Source organism: Periplaneta americana, chromosome 13 (genome assembly GCF_040183065.1).
Source record: "Periplaneta americana isolate PAMFEO1 chromosome 13, P.americana_PAMFEO1_priV1, whole genome shotgun sequence".
Taxonomy (NCBI): Eukaryota; Metazoa; Arthropoda; class Insecta; order Blattodea; family Blattidae; genus Periplaneta; species Periplaneta americana.
This window is the reverse complement of record NC_091129.1, coordinates 155,700,026-155,713,151: the sequence shown is the minus strand read 5'-3', so window position 1 is coordinate 155,713,151 and position 13,126 is coordinate 155,700,026. Positions and strand designations below refer to the sequence as shown.

The 13,126-nt window shown below is 33.0% G+C and overlaps 1 protein-coding gene across 1 annotated transcript in view; it reads left to right on the top strand.

The window, feature by feature from the left end:
• Nucleotides 1-310: 310 nt before the first annotated feature.
• Nucleotides 311-13,126, top strand: part of LOC138711659 (collagen alpha chain CG42342) — a 135,204-nt gene continuing 122,388 nt past the window's right edge. Inside the window, exons 1-3 of the mRNA XM_069842790.1 lie at nt 311-404; nt 3,573-3,643; nt 3,816-3,851. Coding sequence (XP_069698891.1) covers nt 311-404; nt 3,573-3,643; nt 3,816-3,851 — 201 coding nt within the window. The remainder of the gene's footprint in view (nt 405-3,572; nt 3,644-3,815; nt 3,852-13,126) is intronic.

Sequence of the window (13,126 nt, the reverse complement as noted above, 5' to 3'; positions counted from 1 at the left end):
GTTTGAATACTAGAATTCTTCAGTAAGGGTCATTACTAGACTTCGTGGAATTGCCACGAGAATCGTAAGGTTTACTGCGCACGCGGTATACAATGTATGAGAAGGGGGCGTGCAACGGATGGAGTATGCCTCTGATGTAAACACTGAGCAGTATACTGCGGTTACAATAAAACCTGTATCCTGCATTCAAGAATTATAATGAATGATCATTGAAGTAGGAAACGTCTAAACATGTAAATACGCAATTATTTTGTAGTGAGATATATTAACTCTTAAAATTTAATGTAATATACTCACATCATCCTTGAATATGTGCATTGCAGTGAAGAGCTACGTACATTTTGAGCGACTGCAAAGTGAACCTCCTCCGATGGTCACTTTAACAGTTCTTATATTGGTTAAAAGTACGTTCAACATCACACGATGTAATAGGTGCATATTTGAAGAACGGAACGTCACTACTTTTTAGTACACCAACTTCAGACGTCTTGTCGTGACCTGATAGTACATCATTTACAATACGAAGTTGTGAATAGGCATAATTTTTAGCAATAATGTTTCTCAAATTACATTTCACTTTTTCTGAAATTAGTGAATTGTTACAAGGCGCATCCAGAAAGTAAGTTTCCCGATTTTTTCCCCTTGAAAGTAAACGTAATTAGCCGTGTCAATTGCGCATGCGTAACAGATCTATTACGCATCAATCATATGCCAGCCGGACAGGTCCCGCCTGGTGCCAGTGGCGTGGCAGCAGTGGTCCGAAATGGAAGCTCTTATTCCTTCTCCCGCCGCCGCATTGCGCCAATTGAAATTCATCGGCAGCTCTGTCAGGTCTATGGGCCGAACATCATGAGTAAGCAGATGGTGCGTCGCTGGTGTGGGCAGTTTTCCGAAGGTCGTCAAAGTGTCCATGATGAAGAGCGCAGTGGGCGACCGTCCCTCATCAATGATGATCGTGTTGAGATGGTGCGGCAGTGCATCATGGAGAACCGTCGCTTCACGATTACGGAGCTGAGCAGCCATTTTCCGCAGATATCGCGATCCTTGTTGCATGAGATTGTCACTAAGCACCTGCTGTTCAAAAAAGTGTGCCAGATGGGTGCCGAAAAACCTGACACCCGAACACAAAATGCAACGTTTAGGAGCAGAACTGACATTTCTGCAACGGTATCACGATGACGGCGACGAGTTCCTCGACAGGATCGTCACGGGCGATGAGACTTGGATTTCGCACTTCACCCCGGAAACCAAGCAGCAGTCAATGCATTGGCGGCATAGTGGATCTCCGGTCAGGACGAAATTCAAACAGACGCTGTCGGTACGGAAAGTGATGAGCACAGTGTTCTGGGACAGGAAGGGCATTCTGCTCATTGACTTCCTTCCAAGAGGTGAAACGGCGAACGCTGACAGTTACTGTGAAACACTGCGAAAATTGCGACGTGCCATTCAAAACAAGAGGCGTGGAATGCTTACTGCAGGTGTTGTGCTCCTCTATGACAATGCTCGTCCACATACGGCTCGGCGCACAGCAGCTGTTTTGACGAAATTTGGCTGGGAGTTGTTTGATCATCCATCCCAGCGATTTTCACGTTTTCTTGCACCTCAAGAAATTCCTGTCCTCCGGTGAGCGTTTTGGCAACGACGAAGAGCTGAAGACGTCTGTCACACGCTGGTTCCATTCACAGGCGGCAGAGTTCTACGACAGAGGGATACAAAACTTGATCCCACCATACGACAAGTGTCTCAATTCTGATGATGGCTATGTTGAAAAATAGCTGAAACGTTGCTGTACCTGTTGCCAATAAATATTTTCCTGAAAGTGTGTGTTCTCCTTTTTTAAAAAAATAGGGAAACTTACTTTCTGGATGCGCCTCGTATTTTGGATAATGGTTTGCGATACTTTATCCACTATATTAAGGGCTTCTGAGAGTTGTAGTTTAGACGATTCTAACAGGATGATGCTTTTGGACACGATTTTAAAATTAGAATCAATGAACAGAATATCTTCCAATAGCTGTTCAGAAGGCAATGATTTTACAGCTGCAACAGCGGAACTGTCTGTGCTATCCAGTGCATCAATTACCTCTTTTATTTTGCCGTAATGTTCTGCATAATAATTAACAGAATCCAACCACGTTCCCCAACGGGTCAAGACTGGCTGCGGGGGTAAGGGTATTCCAGGGGCAGTTGTTTGTAATAGCAACACTCTCATTGTAGTATGTTTGATTGAATTCTTGTCTGCACTGAACAAATGTTAAGCTTTGACTATTCCAACCACAGTAATGCAAAAACAAGTGCTTACATAGGTATACATTAGCTGTAGCTGCTCTATCTATTTGGACCGATCACATCTCTTAACATGAACTGTTTATACTACAGAGTGATTTATAGAGAACTGACACATTTCTTTCATTAATTGTTTCAAAACGAATTGTGCTAGCGACAACTTATTATACCTAAAATATAGAGGAATTTTGGGAGATTATTTATCTCTATAGCAAATGTTGTCCGGCGTTGTCAAATCCGGAGATCTCGGTGGCGACAGGTTCCTGGAAATTATTCGGTCGTCACATAACCGGATAAATGGAACCATGCTTCATCTGTGAACCATGTGATGGACAATATGGCAGGATTTTGCACAATGAACGTCTGAAACCAACGACAATAATTCAATCTTTTATCCTTATCTGGTTCCTGTAGCTGAAGAACAACCGTAACCCTATATGGCTTTAGGCTCTCTGACACATTGAGTAGGTGTACCCTGTCTCCTGCGACAAACGTCTTAATGATTTTTTGGGTGACTGCTCCAGTCGTGCTCTTACGTCAACAACAACCGTGGGAAGCCTAGATGAACGATGTTTGCCCTTTTCACTCACCAGAGATCCAGTTGTTTCCAATTTGTTTACCAGTCCCAGTATTGTGTTTCTTTTGGGAGGATTGCGAACACCAAATTCTCTCTGGTATGCCCTTTGAGTAGCTGTAATTGAATTCGTAATTCAGTATTGCTTCACAAGGAAGAGTCGTTGATTTAATGTGTACTGCATTTTCACGATGACACAAAATGTCGAAAACAGCTGCCAACAATAGGAATGAAACATAAACATCTGCGCATCTAGTGACAAGGAATCGAAACTCCAGAACATCCTGCCATATTGTCCATCACATGGTTCACAGATGAAGCATGGTTCCATTTAACCGGTTATGTGACGACCGAATAATTTCCAGGAACATGTGGCCACCGAGATCTCCGGATTTGACAACGCCGGACAACATTTGCTATAGAGGTAAATAATCTCCCAAAATTCCTCTACATTTTAGGTATAATACGTAAGTTGTCGCTAGTACAATTCGTTTCGAAACAATTAATGAAAGAAATGTGTCAGTTCTATATAAATCACTCCGTACCAGACCGGACGGTCGCTCACCTCCTCTATACTACCGTACATCGGCAACCTGATTGCATGCTGCGTGTGGCAATTCAACGAAGTCTAGTCATTACCTTTTCTGTAAATGTCCACGCCTGTTCTCTTGATAGTATTTTGTAACTAACGTTTAATCTCTTTGATTTGCAGGTCCTCCTGGTCCACCAGGCAAGAGAGGGAAGAAAGGAAAGAAAGGCGACGCCGGAGAACCGGGCTCAGTGGTAAGAGGTCGTCGGTATTCCCTTAACTTAACCCGGTTATTACCTTTTGTTTCTTTTGGAACACATTTAAGTTTTAAATTATTAGTTCGCGATAAACCTTAACAAGTTAACGAAAAAAAAAATACTTTTTTGTGGCCCATTACTGAGTTTTGTTTCTTTTCCTCTTTTTCAGGGTCCCATTGGTCCACCGGGGAAGAACGGTTTTCCGGTATTTTATTTTATATCCTAATAATCCCTACAGTCATAAACATTTAGCATACATATAAGTTCCTTTTAGTACATTAGAAGCATTCTTATGTTATTGTAACAAGCCTATGTTTCAAAGAATTGTTTGTTTATATATCTACTGTAGTTCTAAATTCGCTTCCAAATATTACGTGCATATACAGAGTGTAACTAATCGAGTTGTTCAGACTGTCAGCGATTTCAGAGGGGGCAAAAACGGACAATTTTATATGGGCATAGGGTATGGTCAGAAATAACATCTTTCAACCGAAAGCAATACTTCGTAAATTTTTATTCTTCGAAATAATAAACGCTGAAATAAAAATATATTAGCGGTTGAATTACAGTGCATTATTTTTATATCTAATTATTCATGCAGCTATTGCATTGGCGGCTACTAACAACATTGTAAGGATGACAATGAAGTAGGCCATTCATTTTCTGATGCCATTGTAGATGGCAGTTACTCCCAACAGCTTTGCTCGTAAATAAATAAAATTATTCATATAAAATACAATACATTCAGCTTACAACATTGCAACTTATGTATAATGTGCCACGGGCGTAGCTCAGGCGGTAGGCGCATTTGCGTGTTGATTCGGAATTACGCTCGGGTGTGAGTTCGATTCTCGCTTGGGCTGATTGCTGATTTGATTTTTTTCCGATGTTTCCCTTAACTACAAGTCGAATTTCACGTAATTCCATAGTGAATCCTCTACCTCATATCGCTACATTTCATCGACGCGTACTTATTTATTTATTTATTTATTTATTTATTTATTTATTTATTTATTTATTTATTTATTTACTTATTTATTTATTTTATTTATTTGATTATTTATTTATTTGTTTGTTTGTTTGGTTATTTAGCCTACTTATTTATTTATTTATTTATTTATTTATTTGTTTGTTTGTTTATTTACTTATTTATTTATTTACTTATTTATTGATTTGATTATTTATTTATTTGTTTGTTTGTTTATTTACTTATTTAATTACTTATTTATTTACTTATTTATTTAGTTATTTATTTACTTATTTCTTTATTTCTTTATTTGTTTATTTACTTATTTATCTATTTCTTTATTTATTTGTTTATTTACTTATTTATTTATTTAGTTATTTATTTATTTACTTATTTACTTAGTTATTTAGTTATTTACTTATTTTTTTATTTATTTACTTATTTATTTATTTGTTTGTTTGTTTATTTATTTACTTATTTATTTAGTTATTTATTTATTTACTTTTTTAGTTATGTATTTAATTACTTATTTACTTACTTATTTACCTATTCATTTATTTACTTACTTGTTATTTATTTATTTATTTATTTATTTATTTATTTATTTATTTATTTATTTATTTATTTATTCATTTATTCACTTATTTACTTATTTATTTATTTATTTATTTATTCATTCATTATTTATTTATTTATTTATTGCTTTTAAGGAACCCGAAGGTTCATTGCCGCCCTCACATAAGCCCACCATTCGTCCCTTTCCTTACAGGGATAAATCCAGTCCCTACAATCATATCCCACCTGCCTCAAATCCATTTTTATATTATCCTCCCATCTACGTCTCGGCCTCCTCAAAGGTATTTTTCCCTCCGGCCTAGTATATGCATTTCTGGATTCGTCCATACCTAGATAACCTAATAATCAAGTAAGATAAGAAATAAATAACATACCCAATGTTTTGGTTGTTTTGATTAGTGAAGCCTCATCAAGCGTTGCTTTCGGTTCAAAGACAGCATTACAGACTCATGTATATTGTGTGTGCGTGAGTAATGAGCATGCATCCGTATTTGTCTCCCCTACAACGTTTCATAGTTTGTAAAACTCATTTAGTTACATCCTGTGTAAGTAAATATACATAAATGTAAATTTTAAATTAATTTTTAAAATTATGTGCTGCGTGCAGCGAGAGGATACTCTGAACTTGGATGTGGTGATTAAATATAAAAATTGAATTTCGTATTTGAGTTATTATAAAGCTAGTTTCATTCACCGCAGAAAAATAAAACTTCAGATCTTAAAATGCAACATTGTATAGGGGTTTTATGTATATGCGTACGCTGATCAACTCGGTTTCCTGAGATGCATTACATATTTCTTATAGTAAATCCTTGATAACAAATTCATTGCCAAGACAAAATAGAAGAAACTGCCCACGTGATTTTCTAGTTACATAATCCTTTTAAACAACAGAGGCTGTACAGAGTCAATGGCCTGATGATAATTGAGTAATGGTGGAATGAAAATATAAGAGAATAACGAAGCCCCAAAGAAAATCTGCTACATAGTCGCTTTGCCCATCACAAATCTACCACGAAACTCCCCTGTGCTCAGTTAGAGAGAAACCAGTTGAGTGACCGTGCTATATGAAAGCCAGTGCCACTTTTTCATTATAAACTGCAATAAATACGTTTATCAGGTAATATGCAGGGTAAATGATAACTTCTGAACGTAAAAAGAGGTGATTCTACATGTTAAATAGAACAAAACTTTTATTACACTTTTTCCTTCGATGAAGCACCTTTAAGCAGGAAAAAAATAAATTTGAAAGACATGGTGAGGGCCGATAAGCTGATACAATAACAAGTTGTCTTCCTACCTCCAGCGTCTACAGGGATGTCTTCACATCACACATGATATTGATTCATCACATTCTAGTCAGATCTGGACATTACTACAGATGAACCAACCTATTTTAATCGCAACCACATCGCACATGTTTTTAGTTTTAGTATTTAATAACTTTTTAATAACGTTTGATCATGGCTTATATAGCCCTTGTTTTTAATACAGTAATGTTTTAATCATTTTATGTTCACTCATCTCCATAGAGACTTATAATTTTCAACTGTTTCATTTATTTGTATTATACACATACCAGTGGCTTATGCAGCAAATTCTGCTGCAAACTAAGTTCGTTAGACGTTCAAATAAAAATTTTTCTGATTTATTTTCAATGAAGAATACTTGTCTTTTTGATAGTCATTTGCTTCCATAATAATGAAACATACTCCCTATAAATGGATTTTTTTAGGCCAAATACTTTTCTTGAACCTATCCAACTTCAGTTTTTGAGTTTCAACGCGAAAACGCAAGTATCAATGTCAGGACGATAGCAGTAGCTATTTCAGGTCATTGTAGATTGTAGGCAAAAGTTAAAAAAATGTCAGGTTTGCTAAGCTTTCGAACAATAGCATTTTCGTATAGCTGCTGCATGTAGAACTTGAAATGTAGAGCGTAAAATCATTTTATCCTACTAAGAGATCTTGCTGAAATGATCTGGAGACTACAAAATTTTCTAGCCCTCTTATTTTATCAGTAAGTAATACCTTTTGATCTTTCCTTGGGAACTGTAATTTTTTCGCTCTCTCGAGCCAATACTGAAGACAATGACACATATCAATATCTACACTACACCGCCATTAAGTATATGAAAAAGACCCAACCCCACTGGGTTAATAAGTATAAACATATTTGATTTTTAATAACAATATTATTATCTTACTTAAGTTTTGTAGTTGTATATAGCAGCCACTCAGTAATAGAAATGAAGATCTAAATTAAGATATTCTCTACATTTACTTACATAACCCCAAAACGTTTCACTTTCATATCATCAATATAGCATCAATATTATGTACAATTAATGAAAAATAGATGCATCATGATATTAACTACAATAATATTTAATTTCTAATGGTAATAATGTCATCAAATCACCTCAAGTTTCTTAGATTTGAATATCCAATACACAGCTGTACTCAGAAAATTATACACTGCAGAATCAGTTTTTAATAACAAATTGAATTGAGCTCTAAATATGGCCTTCGTGTAATAGCCTATTGTTTATTGTAGTGTGTGTTTTGTTCTGAAATTCAATCAAGTCGGCTGTGATTCAATAAAATTAGTTCTCAAAACTGACAACAGATAGATTTTGGAAAATAGGAAAATTATGTAGGAAAATTGACATTTCACTGAAAACTACTACTTTTCCGAAAAACTTTGGGTTCCAAGCTTCAAAATGAGGGGCCATTTATTAAAATCCGTTCAGCCGTTTTCCCGTAATTTCCATTACCAGTTCAAATTATATATATATATATATATATATATGAACCACTTCATGTATATAGGCATAAAACTTTTTTCTGAAGATGGCTTACTCAAGCCGAAAACGTTAAAAAAATAAATAAATGAATGTGACAAATATTGTAAACTACTAATTGTTAAATAGATAAGCACAGACGGATCCTGACAAAAAAATTGTTATAAGGAAGAAAATAGTTTTTTGCCCAATGTTTGCAGCGCTCTATTGCGGTAATGGCCCGAAAGAAATGACTGATTGCTATACAAGCAGACAGGTAAAAATAATCTGAACAGTTAATGTCTTGAATCTTTTTTTGCAAATTAAACCGTTTAGCCATGAATTTAAATTGAATAATAGCGAAAATCGTTTAAATAAATCTTGCAACGCAGCACACATCGCGTGTTACCGACTGAGTACAGCAGAGGGGGAGGGGAAGGTAAGGAGTGCAGGCCGTGCTTATTTAGAGTTATTGCAGCAGCCGTGATGTTGCCAAATGTTTCATAGAAACATAACGATTTCTTCTAAAATAGTAAATGTTAGAGAAAAACTTATTTAGAGTTTTCAAATCTTTCCTCATGATCTATTACCAGTTTCATTTTATAATTTCAGAGAATAGTTTATTTAAAAATATGATTTTTTTTATTAATGAAAAGCTGTATATATATTTTCTCTCGAGTGTTAAAAAATATTCCTTATTTTTGGTTTACAAGACCAATATTTTTATAAAATAATTGAAATTTAATTATAGTTATTTTTTCTGCTATATACATATACACACACGACAAAAAATTTGGATTAATCTACGGATATAATGTAGAGCACATTCTTAAAAGGATTGAACTTTTGTGATATGAAGTATGTGGAGTTGTAAAAAAAACAGCACTTTTATATTTCTTAAATTTTATATTTTCGCAATAAGATGTATTTGGTCAAGGAATTCACTGGTTGCTTAGTCGAAGCCTGATATTCTCTTGTTTTACTGTTTTACACATTGTCAAAGCCTATTTGTTTCTAAACATAGTTCACTAATTAAGTTATTTGTTTATTGTTTTTATAGTTACGTTTTTATGGAAATGTCAAATCCTCAGAAAAACATACGGTATCGTATTTGCATTATCTTAAACAAATCCCATCCACTTACTTAACAGCCATTCCAAGCAAACTGGAAATTCCAGTGAAAAAGTCTTTTTCAGAAATATTTGTTTATTAATTAGTGTAATATATAGACAAGGCTCTAAATTTAAATATTCTCTTTTATTTTCAAAGGGAAAATAATTTACAAGTTTTATAGGCATTGAACTTAAGTAGTTTTGGCTTGGTAATAGGTACTTTTTTTCCCTAAAGTTTGCAGCACTTACTCATAGAGAGATCAGCTGTTAATATATTATATTTTTCAAGGAGCTATTGTTGGAAAAATATTTTGAGAGCCTGCCCTGTTAATTCCAGAGTTCCAAGATCAAGGAACGTTTTACTCTGTACTATATTCTTTCTGCCATTTATTTTAAGTAGTCTGGGTTAATAAAAATTAGCAATCTTACAGTTCAAGTGAATTTTTTTACTTGAAATGTCACAGTTGTTTTGAAACTGGACAAATGAAGGACATTAACTGATCTATAACATCTGTGACAAAATATCTGTAACATCCGTGACATGGAAGAAACAGCTCTAAAATATTTACCGATTACGTTTTTGTGAACTAATTGGAAGCCATGAGATTTGCATAACTTTCACATGGACACTATGAGAATGAATCTCTTTTTGCTTGAGGCAGAGACCTGAGTTTTACACTTTTTGTTAATAATGTGTGAAGTGAGTTCACAAATCTTGTAACATCCGTGACGAAACCTTTTCTTTATTTTCTGCAATAATAATACATTTTATTCAAACAACTATTTCTCTGTAAAATTATATTGATATTCTAAATTGATTCTAATAATAAAAGTTGACAAAAACCATTTCATTTTCAATATAAAGAGTTTGTAAAGAATGAAATTGTAATATCCGTGATAACTCGAATGGCTAAGGGGAAAGGATGGTATTTTTTTTTTTTCCTATTTGGAGTAAAATATTAATTTTTTTGTATGTAGAGAGCTCATACCTGTGGAAACTCAACCAAAAATAAATATTTTGAAAAAAAAATCATTAGGGGGCCCAAATTTGAAAAAAAATATACCCAATGCAGGATTTTACTAAAACCGATATATCTAAACCATTTTTAAAGGTTGATTCATCCCGTTTTTTGCAACGTACTTGCAAAAGCATGCTTTACAAACTGTCTGTGACAGAATTTTGATATTAGTCCCTACGTTTGTAAAATAAACAATTAAAATTTAATAACACTTTTCTGAATTCCTTTCTTGCAAACAAACGGACGTAGTTTTAAAATGAAATCAATTAACAAAATTCTGTTACAGAGAAAATTTTCCTAATAGTCTAAAGAATGTGTGTTCTAAATTTCATACATGTAGCTTTAATAGTTCAGAAATTATATCCATTTTTGTCTGGCAATGTAGCAAAAAAATGAAGTTACCGTAAACCAATAAAAGGGGGCGAGTGATTTAAAAATCTATAGCGAGGAAGTTTAAAAATGGCGTCTCAACATCCGATAAGGGCACAAATATCCACGAAATGTTATGCAATGCATTCCACACATATATCAAAGAGTATTTGAAAGAAAAAAAAATTTGAAAATTCAATTTACCGGAAACAGCAATAAAAGGGGTCAGTGATTAATATTATGCTATGCATTCCACACATATCACAGAGAATTTTAAAGATTTTTTTTTTAATTTACTCATTTTTCACCAAAAAAATACCATCCTCTCCCCTTAAGCGTTACACTTATTAGAAGATGTGAGATCTGTGTGTTTAAGATTTCTGAGAAAATGAGGCATTCTTATGAAAATGCTACGTAAAAATACAATTTAAAATTTCTTATCTGATACTTAAGTGGAAGCGCGACCTATTCAAGAGACTATTTTAGTCTCTATTAATACTGATACAGATTACTGAAGCTTAATCTACTGAAAGTTCTGAATTTTTAAGGCCGAAATCGAAAGTGTAATTTTTGGTCATCTACGGTACCCATTCCCTCAGCCTAATCTGTAATAATTCAAGTAATATTTTCGCCTTCCTCTTTACGATAAGGGACGCAGCTACATTTCAGAACGTAGTCCTTCCAAATTGAAATTCTACGTTACTTTCCCTCAGCAATTTTTTCTGACGCAGTCTATCCTATGATATTATTCCACCTCGCAACTGTATTCAAACGCTCAATACCTCTTCCCCTTCAGTCATCAGATATTCCAAGTACATATTTGTACAATAATCAAGAGGTTGAAAAACTTGTATCAATGTACTTGGTCACGTTTTTTCGAATGCTATAAAGAATGTATTCTGAAGCTGTTTCGTGAATAGCTCTACTTTGTACTACATTAAATATTGGCCATGAAATCTACTGATTCTCCCATCAATCGGTAAACAAACATCCCTACAAACGTGCGCTAGTCGAATCAATGTGCACACAACCTCAGGACATATGAATATTTCACGGTCTAACGTCTGTGTTTCGGAATTCCTTTGGGCTAATTTTCAGCTTTCATTCGCGTTTTTAAACGTCAAATATTTGTTGCTGAAAACAAGTAACTAATTATTTTTCCCATGATGTTTTACTCCCAACGCATTAGGTCTCAAGCCTAGGTCAATTTTAGTAGGCCTACCCAATATACCGGAAATCACAGAATGAGACCTATACTCCGCTCTCAATATCTTTAGATGAGACATAAACGTAGAGCAGCAAACGTAGTTCACAAAGTGGTCTAGATTTGTTACTGAGTTACAGTTTACAGATATCCGAAACTTTAGAAATGTCTCGACACTTTTCACAAAAATTTTAGAAACCAAGATATTCAGTTGAGAACATGTACTGTGCAACGTATCTCATCGTGTGTACTTTGCATTGGTTCTCGAAGAAAATAAAACGTTCAATTATCTCCAAATAGCATTTTGTTTTGATTCATCTAATCATTCGCTAAATAACATAATACCGGTACGTAACAACCTCTCTACACAAGGTGAAATGTTGCCTAAGTTCCAAAACATAGGCAATTCATCAACAGTTTATGAATTTGGAAATATATTAGTTCCTAGGTTAGACGAACGGTTCTCTTAGGTTTTGAGTGCCACGAACCCGTATAGCTTGTACTTCACTTTGGCAAACTCCCTCAATGTTTTTCACAATTTAGGCTGCTAAATATATTCTACTTATTAAGTATTTATTTATTTATTTATTATAATTACTTATGTATTTATTTGTTTGTTTGTGTGTTTTTTGTTTATTTATTTATTCACTTATTTACTTACTTATTTATTTATTTATTTATTTATCTATTTATTTATTTATCTATTTATTTATTTGCTTATTTATTTATTTAACTATTTATCTATTTATTTATTTATTCATTTATTTATTTATTCATTTGTTTGTTTATTTATTTATTTATTTATTTATTTATTTATTTATTTACTTATTTACTTATTTATTTATTTACTTATTTATTTATTTATTTTATTTTATTTGTTTTATTTATTTATTTATTTATTTACTTATTTACTTATTTATTTATTTATTTACTTATTTATTTACTTTTTTATTTTATTTTATTTTATTTTATTTTATTTTATTTATTTGATTTATATATTTATTTATTTATTTATTTGTTCGTTTGTTCGTTTGTTCGTTTATTTATTTATTTATTTATTTACTTATTTATTTATTTTATTTATTTGATTTATATATTTATTTATTTATTTATTTATTTACTTATTTATTTATTTATTTTATTTTATTTATTTAATTTATATATATATATTTATTTATTTATTTATTTATTTAGGTAAAGTAAAGGCCTGAGACCTCTTCCACACTACGAGAAGTGAAATATACATTGAAACAATAACAAAATTAGTAATATTAATAGTAATATTTAAATATAAATTCATTATCATGAAGATTAAGGAACTTACATATAATGAAATATTGATTAATATAGTGAATTGAACATGTATTTTATTTTAGTTTTTTTTTAATATAGTGAAAATACATAAATATGAATTTATTTTGCATTATATCATGTCTCTGCTGACAAGAAAT